The sequence below is a fragment of the Myotis daubentonii genome, chromosome 5 (assembly GCF_963259705.1).
Source record: "Myotis daubentonii chromosome 5, mMyoDau2.1, whole genome shotgun sequence".
Lineage (NCBI taxonomy): Eukaryota > Metazoa > Chordata > Mammalia > Chiroptera > Vespertilionidae > Myotis > Myotis daubentonii.
The window spans coordinates 30097147-30117256 of NC_081844.1; the positions used below are offsets into that span (position 1 = coordinate 30097147).

General features: G+C 57.6%; 1 protein-coding gene and 1 pseudogene across 2 annotated transcripts; one reads left to right on the top strand and one right to left on the bottom strand.

The window, feature by feature from the left end:
• Nucleotides 1–1485: 1485 nt before the first annotated feature.
• On the top strand, nucleotides 1486–3019 carry LOC132236079 (3-galactosyl-N-acetylglucosaminide 4-alpha-L-fucosyltransferase FUT3-like; annotated as a pseudogene).
• Nucleotides 3020–5779: 2760 nt separating this feature from the next.
• Nucleotides 5780–18942, bottom strand: NRTN (neurturin). 2 transcript variants are annotated; one of them, XM_059697008.1, is made up of 3 exons: nucleotides 18803–18942; nucleotides 9047–9222; nucleotides 5780–6343 (listed from the first exon to the last, which is right to left on the bottom strand). In XM_059697008.1, exons 2-3 carry the CDS (start codon nucleotides 9213–9215, stop codon nucleotides 5919–5921), a joined length of 594 nt encoding a protein of 197 aa, XP_059552991.1. In that variant the 5' UTR covers nucleotides 9216–9222; nucleotides 18803–18942; the 3' UTR covers nucleotides 5780–5918. The 2 variants fall into 2 exon arrangements, with proteins under 2 accessions (XP_059552991.1, XP_059552992.1); XM_059697009.1 differs by lacking the exon at nucleotides 18803–18942 and adding an exon at nucleotides 11408–11510.
• Between the last annotated feature and the right edge of the window lie 1168 nt (nucleotides 18943–20110).

Below are 20110 nucleotides of genomic sequence, written 5' to 3' on the forward strand. Positions count from 1 at the left end.
GACCAGCGTAGCTCAGTGATTGTTGACTTATGAACCAGGAGGTCTCCGTCTGATTGTCGGTCATGGGGTGTGCAGGAGACAGCCAATCGATGATTCTCTCTCATCACTGATGTTTCCATCTGTCTCTTCCTCTCCCTTCCTCTCTGAAATCAATAAAAATATATTTCTAAAAAATTCTAGAGCCATGAACACCGTCCAATAGAGGTACAATGCAAGCTACATGTATAGTTAATATTTTTCTAGTAGCTACATTTTCATATGCAGTTTTGGCAATCTGGAGTATATTTTATGAAATTAATTTAATAATATACTTTCTTTAACCCAATAGATCTAAACTAGTATTATTTTGATGTGGGATCAATATAAAAATTACTGAGATATTTTTATACTCTTTTTCATCCTAAGTCTTGGAAATCCGATGTGTATTTTATGGCACTCACCTAATGCTGACACCCACTTTTCATTTTAGATACTTGATCTGTACTTAGACTCCATAAAACAAACGGTGGAAAAGCAGATTTTCACATCCCGGGTGTTCCAAATGTTCTTACATATTTTCCAATCATTGAATTGGGGACCAGACATTATTTTTGGTTTGTTTTTACTTTTTATTTGAAGTTGTTTTCAATTTACAGAAGAGAATATCTGTCTTTAAATGTAAATGAGCATTAACTCCATTCCTGGGACACCACAGCCACATTTCAAGGGCTCAGTAGCCATACTGGGCTAGTGGCCAGGGAATGGGATGGTGCGAGGTAGAACAATTCCCTGATCACAGAAAGTTCTATCAGACAGTGCCAGGCTGTAGATTTGAGCTCCACTTACTAAGTGGGAGAGAAGTTTAGGGTTACATTCAGAGGGGAGAGTTGAGGTTCTTGATCATAATGGCTCTAGCTGTGTGTACTCAGGCAATAGACAGTTGTCTCTCTGGGCCTCAGTTTTCTCACCTGTGAAATGGGCAGCTCCAGGGCTGCAGACCCAAGGTCGTAGATTTCCTCTCTAGTGGTTGTGGTCCTGGGAAGACTTCATGACCACTCCTGGGGACAGGAAGGACTGGGATTGGAGGGAAATTAGCCAGGACAGGCCCAGAGGAGCTATTTTTGAGCACTTAGTGACTGTGAAACACCAAGTAAATATAAAATCAAGTTCACACTGGCATCTCTAAGCACTGTCTTTGTTCTCCCTGCAAACAGGCCAGGCTCTCTTTCACCTCCAGGCCTTTGCATTGGTTGTTCCTTCTGCTAGGAACACTCTTCCCCTGACTCCTACTCTACCTGGTGAGTTCTTACTTAACCTTCAAACCCAGATCCACTGTGTCCCTCTCCGACAGAGCCCCAGATTTAAGCCTCTTGTAACCAACTCTGTCTTCTCCAGACCAGAGAAGAGTCTGGGAAAGTCGAGAAAGGGCAGGGTCAAGGTGGGACCTGAGAGCTTTGGGACCTATCCCACCTTCCCTGGGGACTCTCCCCGGGTAGAGAAACCGTCATGTTGCCTAAGGGCCAGGAGAAAGCGGACTCGGGTCAGACGGTCTTCGTTGGAATTCCAGCTCCGCCACTTCGTAACTCTGCATCATTGTCCTCAGTTTTCTCATCTGTAAAACAGGAGTCATACCAGTGCCTACCTCAGGACTCGGGGATATTAACCTTGGTGGCCCACGTGTGCCCCCTCGGCATGGGTTATTTTTATCAGTGATACTGTCTCCACTCTCCCTCCTCCCAGCTGCTCTGACCCATGGATCCGCTCGCCTGGGCCAAGACACGATGTTGCTGGCACCATTAGCTCCCTGGGGGGCTGTTACAGCTGCTTTTGGCCTTGTGCTTCCTCTCCTACCTGTGTGACCCCCGAGCCCATGTGGTCCTCAGAGTCGACAATGGCCTCTCTCACCACAGCTCCTAATGGCTGGGCAGGGCCAGTATCCTCTAGGGGGGGACCCAGCCAGGCCACCTTGGGGGGGCCTCCCACCCACCCACTCCTGCTTCTCCTGCTGTGGATAAGGACACTCAGCACCCCGCTGCTCAGAGCTGTGGCCTGGCATAGCTGACTGCCACTCGGCCACCAACCGCAGCATGTACCCTCAGGTGGGCGCGACCCTCGTGCATCCTAGAGGCTAGCTGCTGATCACAGGCCCAGCTTCCTCCTTCCCTGAGGCCGACCAACCAGCGCTGTGTCTGGTTTAACATGAAACTGCCTTGGCTACTGCCCACAACTGAGGGCCCTGAATGGGTACTTCAATCTCCCATGTCCTACTGCACAGACTCGGACATCTTTGGGCGGTATGGCTGGCTGGAGCCATGGCCTGGCCAGCCGGCCAACGCACCGGTCAGCCTCTCAGCTAAGACCGAGCTGGTGGCCCGGGTAGTGTCCGACTGGAGGAAGGATTCAACCAGATGCTTTAAATTCATCTCAGAGTGGATGTGGATGGGCGCTCCCACAAGCTACTGCCACAGGCATTCACGACCTAGTGCCTGTCCCAGTACAAGTGTGACCTGGCTTTGCAGAACTTGCACCCCAACTACCGGCCTGGACCATGCCCATGGCGTTTTGACCCAGCAGGAGGAACAGCGAACAATTCCTGCCGCCCAACACCTTCGTCCACATGGACAACTTCCAGAGCCCTAAGGAGCTGGCCCGGGATCTGCTGGCCCTGGACAAAGACCACGTCGGCTCCCTGAGCTACTTCCACTGGCGGGAGATGCTGCAGCCTTGATCCTTCAGCTGGGCCCTGATGTTGTGCAGGGCCTGCTGGCGGCTGTCGCAGGAGCCCACCTACCAGACAGTGACCAGCATAGCTTCTTGGGTCACATGGGCCGACCAGCCTGGGGCCTCACGTGCCAGCGCTTCTGCTTTAAGGAACCTCACCCGACAGGGGCCTCACCCACTGGGGATGCGGAGAGGGAGTATCACGTGCTGGGGCCCTCACCTCCCAGGAATCTCACCTCCTGGAGACCTCGGTTGTTGATCTCACTTACCTGGGACTTCGCCTACTGGGCACCTCTGCTGCCAAGAATCTGGGCTCTGGGGCCTTAACCTGCCAGGGGCCTCCGGGGTGGGTGTCTCAGCTGCTGGAAATGTTGGCTTCTGCGGACTTCACCTACCAAGGCGCTCACTGCCGTGGCCCTGCTGGGTCTGCTTGCAGCTGGGTAACTGCCTGTGGGGCAGGCAGGCAGGCAGGCAGGCGGGCAATATTGGTACCATTTTCCAGATGGGAACGTTCTGATAAAAACTGATGTGTCCTCCCCTATTCTAGAACAGCGGTTCTCACCCCAGGGCGACTCTGCACGCCCCCGCCCCCCCCCCCCCCACCAGCACCACACTCGGCAACGTCTGGAGACATTTGTAGTTGTCAAGACTTGGGGTGGGCTGATAGCATCGAGTGGGTAGGAGTCAGGAATGCTGCTCTGCAGCCTGCATGGCTCCCAGACCCAGAATGGTCTGCTACAAATGTCAAGAGGTGTAAAACCCATTGAGAGCAAGCCCTTCCGGCAGAGTGCGGAGAGTAAGGCCCAGAGGGACTGGAAAGCGGGGGCCAGGCTGTCTTGGGGTTAGTGTGGGCAGGGCTGGCACAAGGGCAGGGCCCACCCCTCAAAGGAGAGCGGGGAGAAGAGTGTGACGCTGTGTGACACGTGAGCACGCAGCATGGCTCTGCGAGGCTGGAGTGTGACAGAATGTGTGATCCTGGTCTCTTTTTGTTGTGGTTGTTAATCCTCACCCGAGGATATTTTTCCATTGATGTTTTTTAGAAAGAGTGGAAGGGAGAGGGAGAGACAGAAACATTGATGTGAGAGAGACATCAATTGGTTGCCTCCTGCACGCACCCCAACCAGGGCAGGGGAACCTGCAACTAAAGTACATGCCCTTGACCACAATTGAACCCAGGACCCTTCAGTCTGACACTGTATCCACTGAGCCAAACTGGCTAGGGCTTATGTCCTTTTATTTTCGAATGAGTGGTGACTTTGAGGGTGCCCCTCTCTGAGTGTGCAGTTCTGAGTGTGAATGACAACTGAGTGTGTAAGCATGTGGGCTGTGGGTCTACGTGTGATCCTGCCTGCTAAGCCCCATGTGGGTGGCAATCTCTGCGCAGTGTGTGTGTGTGTGTGTGTGTGTGTGTGTGTGTGTGTGTGTGACATGAGTTGAGAACCCCTGCCCAGGGGTCTGGGGGGGCAGCTCTGTTTACATTTCAATTATTTGGCGGGCTAAGCCAGAGCTCTGTGGTTGGGATGCTGGATCTGGGTGGGAGACGGGAGGCTGAGGTCCCTGGAGCCTGGGGGAGTGCGCGTATACACACACACCCTGAGGCAGCCACAACCCAGACTCCAAAGCCTGCTGTATGTCCTGAGCGCAGCAACGTCCCTCTTTTGAAGCTCAGAGCCATCTACAATGGGGAAACTGAGGCTCAGCTTCTGCAGTGTCTGGGAACCCCAGCCTCTGCCACACTGGGCTGAGTCAGCCCAAACAGTGGAGAAATACACCACCCCAAACCTCAGAGTCAGAATACTGCGGGGGCAGGCAAGGGCCCCAGTCAGCCTCCATCCTGAAATTGCCTTCCAAACAGACCACCCACTGGCTGGGTGGGGCCTGGCTGCCAGCCATGCTTTTGGAGCTCCGTGTAAGTCCTTCCCGTTAGCTGCCTCAAGTTTCTCTAGTTGCAACCAGAGCCCTGGGGAGGTGCCTGCCTGACTAGGTGATCCTTCTTGGGGCAGCTTTTGACTCGAGCCCTCCAGCTTCTAGACATGGATTGGGTCTGGGATGGATGTGGTGGTTAGAGGGTGGTCCTGAACTCGGATGTGCAGGAGGGAAGGGAGGGGGCCCATCTAGGGAAACAGCAAAGGAGGGGAAGGGGATGTTCCCTTGGGAGCCCCCAGCCTGAGGGGCTGGAGGGGAAGAGTCCACACCCTCCGGTCTTTTGGGCGCCAGCCCTCTTCTTGCAGCACCTACCCCCTCACCCGTCCCTCTTCAGACCATGGGACCCACGGATCCCTCCCCCAGCTCTGGGAATTCAAAACCCTGTGCCCTTCCTCGGCCTGCCAAACGTCAAGGTGACACTGCAGGCAAATCTAAACACCGCCCAGTGCTTTTTCCATCCTCCACGGGGGCTCCTCATAAATCCCCCCTGGAACTCGGGCCAGGGTTTTTATGGGCCAGGACCTCGATCCCTCGGGACCAGCTCTGCCCCAACAGGCGCCAGTTTGGGGTTGGATGGGGCTGGCGCCCTCCCCAGACCCATCCCCGCAGGGAGATGGGCAGCGCGTGTGTATTTTTAGCTGGTAAATGGAGATAGTGGCTTCAGTTCACTCGTGGGGGCTGACCCAGCTTGAGGATGCCCGTCCGGTGAGGGAGGCCCGGTCCACCTGGACCTCAGCCTCCGCTCTGCAGAGTGACTCCGCCCTCCACCGACTTCACTGCACCGTTCCCTCCCCAGAAGCGCATGGTGTGGAGGTGGGAATGGGGACACGTTGGGATCACTGGGTCCGGCTGACCTGTCTCCTCTTCTACATGCTCCTTCTTCCTCCCCAGAAGCACGTCATGCTGGGGAGGAGCCCAGGGACCTGCAGGGAGGTGGAAGGGCAGTCCCCGCCGACATTGCCCCCATCAACCCCATTTCCCCACTTGTACTCCGGAAACAGGACCCTCTCTGAATCTTTCCTTTCTCCCCACCATGCAGGTGACACCCGCGCCCATCCCCCTTTTTCCCGGAGAGAGGGGGCCACTTCCTCACACGTCCTCCTGCCCCTCCCGGAGGCGGACACCCTCGGGGCGCGCAATCAAGACCCGCATGGACTTTCCACACTTTATCTCTGTACAGTTATCGCGAGAGTCCCGAAACCTCGACGGCATCTTCTGCGCATGGGCAGTCTGTCGCGGGGTTTGACTGCTGGAACGGTGGGTGCTGTCCGGCCGGGACGGGTGAGGTAGGGTCACACGCAGGCGCACTCGCGCGCCGACAGCTCGTGCACCGTGTGGTAGCGGCTGTTCGTGTCCAGAAAAGACACTTCGTCCTCGTAGGCCGTCGGGCGGCAGCACGGCTGCGCGCGAATCCTCTCCCGCCGCACGCGCCGCCGCTGGCGCAGGCGCCGCAGGCCCAGGTCGTAGACGCGCGTGGCCGCCTCGCACGCGCCTGCGCAGTAGCGGAACAGCACCGTCTCTTCGGACGTGTAGCCCAGGCCCAACTCGCTCACGCGCACCTCGAGCTCGCGCAGCCCGCATGGTCGCGTCCCCGACCGCGCACGCGCGCGCCGCCGCCGGGGCCCAGTCCGACGGCGCACACTTGGGGACCGCCCTGCCCAGGGCGTCAGCTCGCGCAGTTCCACGGCGTCCGGGGCGCCCTGCAGTAGTGCACGGTCTGCGAGGGGAGGGAGAGAAGGGATGGGAATCAGTGGGTGGGTGGGAGGGAGTCCTCTACCCTCGCTCTTCCCCTGCAAAAATGACCCTTGTGGGGGCGCTGGGGCGCTAGCGCATTTCCCAATTCCTGTCCCCGCGCCCTCTCTGGAAGGTGTTGGAGGGGTGCATATGCAGACCCCTACGCTGGACCCCCAAGGTTACCAGCATCTCTCTTTGGACCCTGCCCTATGTTGAGCTGCTCAGAGCCTGGCTAACCCTTTCTGCGTTCCCTGGACCACTTTCCAGCCTGCCCCACTGAGCTGAGCTCATCTGAGTGTCTCAGCCCCGCCCCCAACACTGTGGACCCCATCCCTATGCTGGGCTCCCCCCCCCACTCCCCACCCTTTAGCTGAGCTGTATGGGTCTCTCCCTCACTCTCTGGGGTCCTACTCAAAGCCCCAACATCTTCTGGGAGCCCTTGGGCTGCTCACAACCCCCCACCCCGTACCTGCTGCTCTACTGTGCAGTGGGACTCAGTTTCTCTATACAGAAACCCAAATCGGGTGTTTGGGCTTCTCAGAACACAGAGGAGTAGCAGGCACTGAGGCCTGTGTGGGGACCCCACCCCATGGGGAGGCAGCAGTTATTGTCAGGGCCACTCCCATGTTATAGGTAAGGAAACTGGGTACCCAAAATAGCAGAGACTGGGCCAAGGCCACACACTAGCAGGTGGCAGTGAGAGAGGAACCGGGACAGCATTTTTCCTGCCTCCATCGAGTACCCAAGTTTGGCCCAAGTTCAGCCCTCTCCTCCCACAGCTGCCCTCGGGAGGTGCCCAGAGTCACAGAATTCCAGGATCCCGTAGCCTCAATTTATTTCCCAAGAGGCCGGCCCTGCTCCAGGACAGTAAGTCCTTACTTAACATCACCGGTAGGTTCTTGGAACTCGGGCGAAATGACAAGGGATGAAACCCATTTTACCAAAGGCTAATTAATATAAACATTCTTACGGCATCTCATCATTGGAACAAAACTAGGTTCAAGGAAATGACTTTATTCGAGGCTCTGTTGTGCTCCGCAGCCCCAGGAAAGAAGTGCAGACTTTGGAATGGCTGGCAGGAGGCTCCCAGCCTGACAGGTTGCAGTCACAGGTTGGGAGGGGAAATCCTGAGGTTAGCCGGGACCTGCCCCCAAGGCTGGCACACCTGGCTGTCAAAAGAAGCATCTCACTGGGAAGCCTGAGGGGGGGGACTGTCTGCTGCCCTGAGAGCGTCTGTTTCCACAGCCGGCCTCGGAGAGCAGACAAGCCCAGGCCCTGAGCCTAGCTCTGCCACTCTTGTTCAGCTTCAGGCAGGTGACGGCCCTCCTCTGCCAGTATGCCCGTCTGTCCAGGGTGGCGCGCAGAGCCCTCACTGTGGTTGTGGCTGGGAGGGTGGAAGGTGGGGGATGAAGGAGCAGCCTTTTCCCAGTTCTTGCAGCCCAGGGCCAGTCTGGGATAGCCAGCACTGTCTGCTCTGGGGTTAGATTTGAGCCCGACTCACTTCTGGTGCCTAACACTCCTCCACTTAGCGTGCACGCCTCAAGGTGTGCTTCTGGAGAGTTGTTTGGGGGGTTGCCAGATGAAATACAGATGCCCAGTTAAATGTGAATTTCAAATAAACAATGAATAATCTTTTAGTATATCTGTCCCTGCATCCCTCCAGCAGGCCAGGCCACGTGCACAGGGTCTGGAACACAAAGAGATGAGATCCGCTCCTCATTCCTCCAGCCTGAAATTCCACCATCAGCACATTAGTCCCAGGACCTTGAGGGGATCGACAGCCACTCCCTTCCCCCAGTACAGCGGGGCCCAGGGACAGGACACAGGACTGGCAGGCACCCGCCCATGGGCTGAGACTCTTCTCAGTGGCTTCCACCATTGGTGCTTTGTCCCCAGGTCTTGGAACGCTAGGTTTTGGGGGCCCACCCAGGCCTCTGGAACCCAGTGTCCTGGGAAGGGCTTTGCGGCCTACAGGGGCAAGTGTAGGGAACGGAAGTGAAGTCTGTGCCGGAGGCCGCCCTTGTCTATTGTGAGGACAAGAAAGAAGGACTGTGAGGCCTGGCAAGGCGGGTGTGCATGCAGCCTCCACCCGCCACCCCCACCCGCAGGCGCCATGCGTGCGCCGGGCCTGTGCCTACACCACACTGCGTGGTCATGTGCACACACAAGGTTGGGCCCATGCAGAACTTGCAGGAGGCAGGCACGAGGGTCAAGTGAGGAGTTGGACCAGGTGGCCATTGTCCCCAGGTGGGAGTTCCACTTCTCGACCGCACTGCCTTTTCCACGTCTCTCTCCCACCTTTGTCTCTGTGCATCTCTCTATCTGTCTCTTCCCCATGTCTAGGTCTCTCTCTGTCTCCCCCGTTCTTGTTCCCTACCAACACATGCAGGTCACTGGGGCCTTGGGTCCAGCCTCCCCCTCCCGCCCCCCGCTCTGCGGCGAGTGGGGCCCCCCTGCCAGAGTTCCTAGGTCTAATCTCCATCTGGCCCCTGAGAGACTGAGTCTAATTCCTTGTGACAGCTAAGCCGAGAGACCCCAGTTCCCAGGAGCCACGCCCCCCCCACACCCTGCCATTGCGGGATTTGCATCCTCCCTCCACCCCATCTTTAAAAAAGCTTCTGTGGCCTGGTTCCACTGCCTGACATTCCACCAGTATGGCCGTCCCTGTGTCGGGGGAAGGGCTTACACTGGGCCAGACGGGCGATCCGGGCGTCCAGGGTTCGAGGTGGCCGGCGCAGCGGGGCCAGCGCGGGTCCGAGGCGGTGGCTGAGGAGCAGGCCGTCCCGACACATCCAGATGGAGAGCACAGAGCTGCAGAGCACCGAGGCCAAGGCCGCTGCCTTCCAGCGCTGCATCCTCGGCCTGCGGGCACGGGAGGGTCAGCCCAACGGCCTCAGCCCGCCAGGCAACACACAGCGCACTGGGCCAGGCACCGGGGACACAGTGGGCCTATGATTTTGAACCACTACTGCTTAATGCTGAATGATAACAGACATGATTCAGCAAGGAACCACAGAACGTTGTTGTGAAAAACTGCTGCTAAGGAGGGTGTGGGCGCTGTCCCGGGGGTGCCAGGGGACCACCCCATCCGGGGGTGCCAGAGTGCTTTCTGGAGGATTGAGGAAAGTTGAGATTTGAACAAAAGTAGGAGTTGGCCAGGCAGAAGGGAGTGGCATCTCAGACAGGAGGAATGGCCAGTGCAAAGAAACTGAAGCTGAACCAAGCTGGGCCAATCCAGCCAAGAGGTTGGGGTAGCTGGAGCCCAGTGTTTAGGGAAAGATTGAAAGATGAAGCATTCCCAACAGGGGGCACTGTGGGACAAGGGTGGCCAGGAGACCGGCATTAGAGTGCAGTCTGGGGGCAGAAACCGTGGGGTTGACACTTGGCTCCTACATATGATGTTCTTCAGAGTGACTTGCTGTCCTTTCAGAGCCTGGGTTTACCCTCCAGAAAGGGGCTGCAATGAACCAAAGCTGTTCTCCACCCACTTCCAGGCTATTGCACAAGCCAGTCCTTCCACCCAGAACATTTTCTCTCCCCTGCCCTCATTCCTTTCAGGCTCAGCTTGGACCAGTGCCTCCTCCAGGAAGCCTTCCCTGACTGTTCCCCAAGCCCTAAGCATCCCCCATTAGAAACCCATTACTCGGTGCTGTGACTACCGGGAACTTCGGGCTTAGTGCATACAGTAGGTGTTTAATAACCCTCTTACACCCCTATCCCCCTCAACCATGTCTGAACAGCTCCCTGCTGCCTGGTGGCCAAGCCTGCGTTTACATTCCCCCACCCGGCTGCCTGTGCCGGCCCCGCACGGGGTCTGGCAACAGGCCCGGTGTAAACATTTACACAGAGCACTGAAAGCCGGGCTGGACGCGGGTCAGCGCCTGGGTTCGGCCGTGGGGTGCCGGGCGCCCCCAAGCGCACACCTCAGAGCGCAGGCTGCTCACCCAGGTGAGAGCAATTTGCAGGCAATATGCATTTCATTTGTGTATTGTTTGTATTTCATTTGCATGTGATTTGCGTAGGCTTGGCTGTGCTTGGGTTAGGCCAGCGGTTCTCAACCTGTGGGTCGCGACCCCTTTGGGGGTCGAATGACCCTTTCACAGGGGTTGCCTAAGACCATCGGAAAACACATATATAATTCCATATTGTTTTTGTGATTAATCACTATGCTTTAATTATGTTCAATTTGTAACAATGAAAATACATCCTGATTCATAACAAAATTACAGTTATGAAGTAGCAACGAAAATAATTTTATGGTTGGGGGTCACCACAACATGAGGAGCTGTACTGAGGGTCGCGGCGTCAGGAAGGTTGCGAACCACTGGGTTAGGCAGAGCAGAGCTCTCCCCCTTTGCATGGATGCAGAGGCACAGGACCTACGCCCGCTGGACAGTACCAGTGGCACTTACTAAGCTCCTGCTCTACACCGAACTGGGCGCTGAGCCCACGAGAGAGGCACTGTTATCTCCATTTTGCAGCTGAGGAAACTGAAGCACAAAACAGAGGGGCTTGTTCAAAGGCATTTGGCTAGAAAAGGACCTGAAATTCGAAGGCAGACACAACACACATGACGGGCTGAGCTGGGCTTGGGAGCAAATGTCGTGGAGTCACCCCAAGGGCTTGCCACTATTTTATATCACAATGTTTATTACTGTTGATGGCGGTGGTAGAGAATGAGCTCCTAGACAGGGGGGCATATAACACACCTGGATACCAGAGGGCACACCACCTGCAAAGGCCCTGGGGCAGGGCCAGGCCTGGCTCATTGAGGGAACAGGAGAGGGCCTCCTGCGGCTGTAGCAGAATGGGGGGGGGGTGACAGGGTAGATCCCGCGGGAATTTGTGGGCTGCAGAGAAATATTTCATTCTCAAGGTTGTGCAGCAAACAGAGGTCAGCCCATTTGTCAGGTGCCCAAACCACCCCCTTTTATGTCAGATCCTGTTCTACAATCAGTGCATATTAAGTCACTTCAACCTCACAAAGAGTCTTTATCCCCATTTCACAGATGGGAAAACTGAGGCCTAGAGTAGTCACATGACTTACCCAAGGTCACAGAGTTGGTAGGGGGAGAGAGCAGGGAAGCCCACCCAGGCTGAAGACCTCCGGGTGGATAGAGCATTGGCCTGTGGACTGAAGGGTGTCGGGTTCGATTCCAATCAAGGGCATGTACCATGGTTGTAGCTCTTCCCCGGCTCTGGCCCTGGACGGACACATGCAAGAGGCAACCAATCGATGTGTTTCTCTCACATCAATGTTTCTCTCTGTTTTTCCCTCTCTCTTCCACTCTCTCTAAAAATCAGTGGGGAAAAAATATATCCTTGGGAGAGGGTTAAAAAAAAAAAAAGAAGTCCTCCGATGGGCATGGCTTTCTCTTGACCCCAACTTCCTGCTTGCTCTCACACCCAGGTCTTGGAACAGTGTGCCTCCGTTTCCCTGTCAGGCTGGAACAAGGCGGGGCACGGCGCCAGGCTGTGGTCCTCTGTCTCTGCCGAGGGCTTAAGTGGGGGCGGAAAGAATGGATGAAACACCAGCCAAGAGATGGCCTGGCCACAGGAGTCCCCCTCCCTCCCCCTCCCCGTGGCCTTGAAACACTAGACCCCACCAGAGCTCTGACGGGGGACAGGAAAGCAGGGGGGGTTGACAATGGAGGGGGTCCAGCAAGCCAGCTGATAAGCATCGGTTAACAATGGATCTTTCTGTAAGGGGGTCACCCAACTGGTTTGTCTCTGGCAGGGACCTGACAGGGAGGGGGTGTGCTTGTATGTGGTGTGGGTGTGGTGGAGGGCACAGGGGAGGGGCAGGTGTGCTTGTGTAATGGAGGCCTGGAGATCTGGGGAGGTGGGTCCCTCACACACTCAGCATTCTTACTCTTGCACACACTGTATCCCACTCACACATGGATGTTTTCACACACTCAAACACTATCCCATCTACACACTCAGTGTTTTCATACTCACAACCGTGCATGTGGACATTTTCACACACATTGAAACCCTCACACTCACACACTTGAGCACTGTCACACACACATTTAAGAGTTCTCACACTTACACCCAAACACTACCACCCTCACACACTAGGGTATGTTCATATTCCTACTCAAACATTATCACATTCTTGGATGTGTTTACCCTTAATCTTCGAACAGTCACACACGTTTTCACACTCACATACTTGAACAGGATCACACACATACACTTAAGCATTACCACACTCACACACTAATGTTTCACACTCACACTAATGTTTCACACACACACCTGGGCATTTTTAGACTCGTGCATTATGACGTTTGCACACTATCATACGCACATGCTAGCATGTTTCACACTCATGCACGTTCACACGTGGGCATTTTACATGGCATTCGAACATGATCACACTTGAACACAACCATGATCTGCATTCCGGCTACATGCTCACATACACAGGGACACACACATGAACACGCCTTCCGTGCTCTTGGGTCCTTAGCTGCAAAGATCCCAGGGGAATAGTGAACAGCACACACGGTGGGCTGCGAGCGAGGCACATGGCGGTGGAGGAGGCAGAATGGCCCAGGAGAGAACTGACCTGCCAGAACCACTGGTACCCGGCCAAGGTCCACAGCTGCTAGCATCTCAGGTGCCACTCACTCTGCCGGGTCCCTTCCCAGCCCTCAGGCAATGTCCAGACACTGTCCCTTCTTGGGGGCCAGGCCAGTCTGAACTGCAGCAAGAGGGATGGAGGCTAGACCTCCACCTCTAGCTGGAGGCACCGAATCCCCAGGGCTGGGTGGGGAGGGAGGGGTATCGCGGCTCAGAGAAGGGTGATGAATAGCCCAAAGTCACACAACCAGGTAGGTCCTTCTAATCACCCAAGGAGCAGACAATCAAGGTGCGGGTGTGTGGGTGTTTCTGGCAGCTTCCTCGGTGGTACCAGGAAATGCTGCTCATTATCCTGGTGTCAGGCAACGCCCCGGGGCTCTGCGTTTTCCCAGAGTTTCCCAGGGACCTACCTGTTCCCAGGGTTAACAGCCTCCATCCTGCAGAGCTCCTGGCCTCAGGGAGGCACCTGCTTCATGCTTGCAGCCAGGGACAGGAAGGACAAGAGGTGACCCCTTCCTCAATCCACTCACTCTTCTAGTCTGGGGGAAGCTTGGAATTGAGGCTTGTCCCCATTGGGCAAACTCCTACTTATCCTTAAAGCCCTAGCTACTAAACCCCTCCTCCAGGAGCCTTCTCTGCTCCCCATCTTGGCACCCTGGTCACAGGCCCATCCCTCTTGTCAGCCCTGCAGCATAGCTGTGTCCATGCCTGTCTTTTCTGGAGGAGGGGTTTCCGGAGGGGCAGTCTGGGCTGGGTTATCCCAATAGTTCTGTTCACAGAGGCATGAGCTGCCTGCGGCTCCCCAGTCTCCACACTTCTGGTACCTCCCTCCATGTGCTCCCTTCTTCCTTTCTACCTCACTTCTGAACATGTCCCCGGTCCCACCGTAACTCAGTTTCCCCATCTTCAGAAAGTGTCCAGGGGGGCCACCAGCACCCCAGGAACGCCAGGGGAGAGCTGAGTGGGGTGGCTAGTAGGGCTGTCATTGTCCACAGGCAGAGCGAGCCACGCCGTGAAGTCACAGGGGCAGATGTGGGCGCGGCCCGCACACTGGGGAAGGGCGTGTGTCTGAATACTGCAGCACATCGACTCCAGACAGCCGAGTTTGGATCCCTGCTCTGCCTCTTCCTGACTGAGCCTCAGTTTCCCCATCTGTACAACAGACTGCCCAGCACCCCCTCCCCCACCTGGAGGGTCATTTAAGTTCTGGGAGTTCTGCAGAACCAGCCGACAGCAACAGCTGGGCCCACATGCTTGCAGGCCCGCGCCTCTGTTTCCCCCATCAGTGCTAACAGCCCCTGGGCCTGTTCCTAGGACAGCCCTGCTTGTCTCCTTTCTCCCAGATGGCCCCTGGGGGTCCACTGATGGGGAAACTGAGGCCCCATGACAGGCGGAACTTGGGCCTCTCTCAAGGCAAGACTCAACGGTTCTGCAAAACAAGAAACAAACTCTGCAGCCCACAAAAATGTGTCCCCTCCCTCAGAGGGCCCCAGGGCCCAGCCCCACCCCATAGTGGGGATGGGGAGGCCAGGGCAGCCTCGAGCTGGCAACACACATCTGGGGGTAAACCAGGAACATCTGGCTCGCACAGCTGGTTCCGATGCTGGGTCTGCAGGGGTCGGGGGCCAGCCTCATGGCTGGCACTTTCACAGACACCCCAAGCAGACCCTTCCAGGCCTGGCCAGAGGTGGGGGCGAAGCCTCTCATCTTCTTCCCCCATGAGCTTCCTGCTGCCCAACTGCAAGCACCATTGCTGGCTCCCTGCTACTCTGAGAAGAGAGTGTCAGCCCTTGAACTTATCTTAAAGGGGCTCTGGGTTTGTCTTGGCCAAAGTGTAGCTGAGAGGCGGACAGAGAAAGTGACTTCTGGGGAGGACTGTGCTGGTTGCTTTGTGATAATAACAGAAGTAAAATAGTAATAGCTAATGGTAGTCCTAGCAAGCAACACTACCGGTGTAAGCACTTCATACGTAATGACTCATAGCAAGGTATGAACTCTTTTACCCCCATTGTGTACAGGGGGAAGCTGAGGTCCAAAGTGAAATGAATTGCTAAGGGTCAAGCAGAGTGTAAGTGAGATTTGAACTTAGTGGTTGGGCAAACTCCTACTCATCCCTCAAAACCCCACCCCCAACACCCCAGTCTCCACATTCTTTTTTTTTTTTTTAAATATATTTTTTATTGATTTTTTACAGAGAGGAAGGGAGAGAGTAGAGAGTTAGAAACATCGATGAGAGAGAAACATCGATCAGCTGCCTCATGCACATCTCCTACTGGGGATGTGCCCGCAACCCAGGTACATGCCCTTGACCGGAATCGAACCTGGGACCTTTCAATCCGCAGGCCGACACTCTATCCACTGAACCAAACCGGTTTCGGCCCCAGTCTCCACATTCTTAACCACTGTACCATATGGCCTCTCTAACAACAACAATAACACCCAGCAATGTTGGCTATTTCATTTATTTAGAGCCAAGCACTATGCTAAGGACTTTCCACATGTTTAATTCTTCCCACAGTCCCTGGAAAAAGCTGTTATTATTATTAGCCCCATTTTCCACACAGGGAAACTGAGGCTTGGAGAGGTAGAGTGATTTGGTCAAATAAGTGGTTGAGCTGTGGTTGAACCTGGGTCTGTCTCCCGACATTTTCTCGATGCCTCTACAATCCCTGGGCTCTGGGTGATAGGGGTAATGCTGAGGGGGAGAGGAAACATGGGGAGGCTCTGCTTTTGGGGGAAAAAATAGGGCTGAGTTTCAGGGAAGTAAGAGGTTTTCTCAAAAACACACAGTAGAGCAGAACTAGCAAGTAAATAAAGGGCCAGATGGCAGAAAGCCCAGACAGCCGGGCTGGGCTCTGCACCTAACACATTAACTCAGCAAACACTTATTGAGCCCCTACTGTATGCTGGGCCAGGCAGGGACTCAGGATGACCAAGGCCAACCTGGGCCCCACCCTTCCACCTCGCTGTCCAATCAGGACAATGGATGCTAAATAAGAAATAGATATGGTAATCTGGATGGTGACAGTACAACAGCAACAGCAAATAAACGAGGTGAAGCAATAGGACCAGCGGTGGGAGGGCTGCTCTGAGGCTGAAGTGCTTCTCAGAGGAGGGAGCATCTGCGCTGGGACCAAGTGAGGACCTGGGGAGAGCATTCCAGGGGAGCAGCAAAGGCTCCGAGGTGGGCTGTGCCTGCTCAAGGTGACTAGTGTCACTGCAGCAATGGAACCAGGGCCAGTATGGGGAGATGCGCTAGGAGAGGGCACAGGGGCCCTGTGACCTGCCTACAGGGTCAGTCCTCCATTCTCCAGTGTCTGAAGCCCTCTTCTTGCACCCACTGCTGTGTTCTCAGGGAGATAGGGCTGGCGAGTGTGTGTGTGGCATGGGCCACAGCTTTTCCGATCCACGGACCTACCATTTCTAGCCCGGCCCTCTGTGGCTAGACCATAAAGTTCCCACCCACCTTGACCATATGAGGCTGGTCTGGGGCTGGCCCTGCAGGCAGCCAGGGCGGGCAGGAGGGGGCTCCCCAGGGTAGGATAACAGGATCAGCCTAATGAGGCCTGGCATAGCACATAGCTGAGCAGCTGGCTTGGGGCCCAGTGGGTGGTATGAGGGATGTGGGTTGTCTGAGTGGCCAGGATATCACACAAAGCTGGTCAACAGACAGAAATGGAAACTGAGGCACAGGCCCCAAGCACAGCTCAAACCCTAACACTACTTTCCTGGGAATCGGGGTACCTGAGTCACTTCTTCCATCTCCCCAAGTTCAAATGTTGCCTCAGGTCCCCAACACACCAAGCTATTTAGGCATGAATGGTGCCCTCTCGGGGGAGTGAGATCCACCTGCTACCGGCAGAGGCCCCTCTAATTTATTCCTGCCCCGGGGCTCCCTGCCCACCATGGGAGACCAGGAAAGATACATCTGCAGAGAATCCCTCCGCCCCTCAGCAGCGATGCTGGCCCAGGGGTACCACGTGTGTTAAATGCCTCTCTCCTCTGTATTTCCAGCCCCCACCTGCAGTAATCCACCTTGGAAGACCCCAGCCCAGCGCTCCCTCGGCCAGCCTTTCAGAAAGTCTCTCCTTCCCACAGCCACCCAGGCACCCTGGATGTGCCACAGCCAACCAGCCTGCTCTTTCCTGCCTCCAGATCGTTGCCTGTGTAGTTCCCGCCACCTGGAATGCCCTTTGTGTTCTCGCCTTAGAAAACTCCTACTCACCCGGCACAGCCCTAGCTCGCGCTCCTCCTCTAGAAAGCCTTCCCTGGCTGCCCTACCCTAAGATCGAGTCTTTGTTCCCCACTTTGGGCGCCACCCTTGGTCTAAATGTGTTGCCCTTGAAGGACAGAGCTGAGCCCTTTTACCAAACAGGCAGCCGTACCATTTCTGTCCAACAAACATTTGTTGAAACAGTCTCTTGATTGTGTCTTACCCAGAGGGCTGGGCTACAGACTGTTTGGTTCCTTCTCTTGCTTTAGACGCTTCATATCCTCTGCTCCCACCCTCCGCCCCTGAAAACTGAGGCCTGAAACTTGAGGGACAAGCGCTCATAGTGGAATGTCAGACACTGCTCAGCGGCAGAGGGGGATGCTTGGTTTCCTTTCCCCGAAACCCCTAGAGCCAGCTCTTTGCAACTGGCCGCGGGCAGGCTGAGAGGCCCAGGAGTGGCTTCAGAACTCCAATCCCCGGGACTCCTGGGGTGAAGGGCGTTGGGAGAAGGGCCCCAAGGCGAGGGGCTGAAGGTGGGGAGAAGCTGGTAAAGTTGGGAGTCTTCCCTCCACTGACATCAGCCCCTAGACCAGTCACGCCCTGCTGGGCTTCCTCAGCCCGGGGCACTTACAGACAGACAAAGAGTGTCCTGGAACACAGAGAGAGGATGTTGGGCCGGGAGAGGGCAGGGCGGGTGGGCAGGCGGGAGTGAGGAACATCAGCAGCCCATGCCCCCTTCCCGGCCCCTGGCCCTGCTCCCTGGTTCTGGACTGGTGGCCCAGCCTTGCAGGTAACCACAGCCCGCTAAACAGGGCCAGTGTCACCGCCAGACATGCTGTGGCTTCCTGCGGAGGGCGCAGTGGGGACCAAGCCCTGGGCGGGCGGTTTCCCCTCTAGCCCCGCCCCAAACCTGCCCACCCTCTGCACCCCCTCGGCCCGATGAATCCTAACCCCCAAACCGCTCCTCCTGGGAGAATTGTGAGACTATTCAGAACAAGATAATGTCTCCTAAAAAGCAAGAAAGCAAGGTACAGCCCCCTCTCCTTCAAATCCGGTTTTTGCCCTGAAGGACACCCCCTCCCCCCAAAAAAGGTTTCGCGCCCTCTTGTGGCTGAACAAGTGGCTCCAGGAGCCAAGAGAGCCGGGCCCTCACCGGAGGACACCGTGTCCCCGGCGGCGGCGGCGCGCGGGGCAGGCGGCTGGAACGCGCCACTGACAGATGTTTACTTCTGAGCGCAGCTGGGCCACGACGGCAACCCCTGTCCAGGGTCTGCGGGATCGGGGTGCCCCCCACGGCCCGTTGTGCACCGAAAGGCAGAAGGGGGTCTGGAGCTCGCTCTCCGAAGGGCTGTGGACGGCATTCCAGCTGCCCCGCGCCCACTCCCCTCGGACGCACACATGGGGTTGGAGGAGGCAGAGGTGCGCCTGCCCGTCGGACAGGGAGCCGCCCCCTCCCAGGCCCGACTTGAGAGGCGCAGGGATCGCCCTCCCCGCGCGGACCTGTTGCCCCTTGACCCCATCCTCACACAAACGCCAGGCGGGGAGCGACTGGTCTGTCCCGAGCCTTAGAAGCCCCCAGATCCCCGTATATGGAGCCGGTCGTCCCCCCACTTTGGTCCCCCGCTCGCCCTTGCTTACCTGCTGGGGCGCCCGACTACCCGTCAGTGGTGGCCGCGCCTGCCGCCCGCGCCGGCCCCGGCCCCTGCCCCTGCCGCCGCGACCGCCATCCGGGCCGCCGGGGCCCGCGGCGGCTGGGGGGGCCCGGGCCTGAGGGGGCGGCCGCGGGGGGGGCGCGGCGCGGGCCGGTCCATGGGCCCCCCCTCCGGGCTCGCTCAGCCGCGGGCTGCGGCCATCCCGGTTCGGCGGGGGCTGGGGCTCGGGGATGCCCTGGACGGCGGGCGGCTCGGAGGACGCGGGGGGCGCACGGACGGCGCGGGCGGCCTCGGTGCGCGGCACGGGTCTCCGGAGCGGCAGAACGAGGGGCCCGGGCGCTCCGAGCCGCTCCAAGGCGCGCTCTCCCGCCACCTCCGCCGCGGACGGCTCGGCCGGCGCGGGGGCCGGAGGCGGGGCTGGGGGCGGGGCCAAGGCGGTGGCTCGGGTTTCCCGGGACGTGAGCCGCCCTCGCCCCGCCCCCGCCCGATGGGGCCAGCGGAGCGCAGGTGGCAGGGGCGCCGGGGCCACAGCGCCCCCATAGACGGCGATGTCCCTGGGCCCTGGAGAGCCCGCCGCGCTCCTGTGGGAAAGGGGGTCCCCAGGGCCCCTCCTGGGATGGAAGCCACGGCGCCCGACGCCAGTACCCGCGCTCTCAGCGCTCCCCAGCCCTACACTGAGGACCCGGCCCTGCTGTCCGACTCCCGGGTCCGGACAGTAAGCTATTCCAGAGAACTGAGGTCCAAAGTTTCTCCCCAAGACAGCGAGTGACACCCTAAGACTGAGGGCCGCTGTCCACGAGGCCCCCTCAAGCGGCAGTCCCCTCCAGTCTGGCCTCAGAGCCCTGCGGGGATCCCCGCCTGGGCACCAAGACCCGGCGCTGCTCCCCAACAGCCGGCCAGCCCCAACCCACCGGTGCCCGCCCCGACGGCTCCGAGTTCCCCCAGCGCCCCCTGGCGGCCCCAGCCGACTAGAGGGCGGGATGAAGGGGCGGGGGGCGGCCTGGAGCCGCGGGGGCCCGCCCCGCCCCGGCCTAGTTACGGAGAAACACCCCTGCAGCCCCGCCCTGGCCCCCAGCGCTCAGGCTCCTCCCCGCGCCGTCCGGGCGGGCACCTGCGTTCTCAGGCCCCGGTGCTGGCTTCTCACTGCTGGTTTCTTGGGTCCGCCTCACTCTGGCCCAGGTCGCCTGCATCCCTCCGACCCAGCTGCCGGGTTTATGAGTGTTGGGCTCCCATAGGACCCCACTCCCCGTCCCCAACACACACGCGGGGGCACTTGGCCAGCCTCACCCATTGT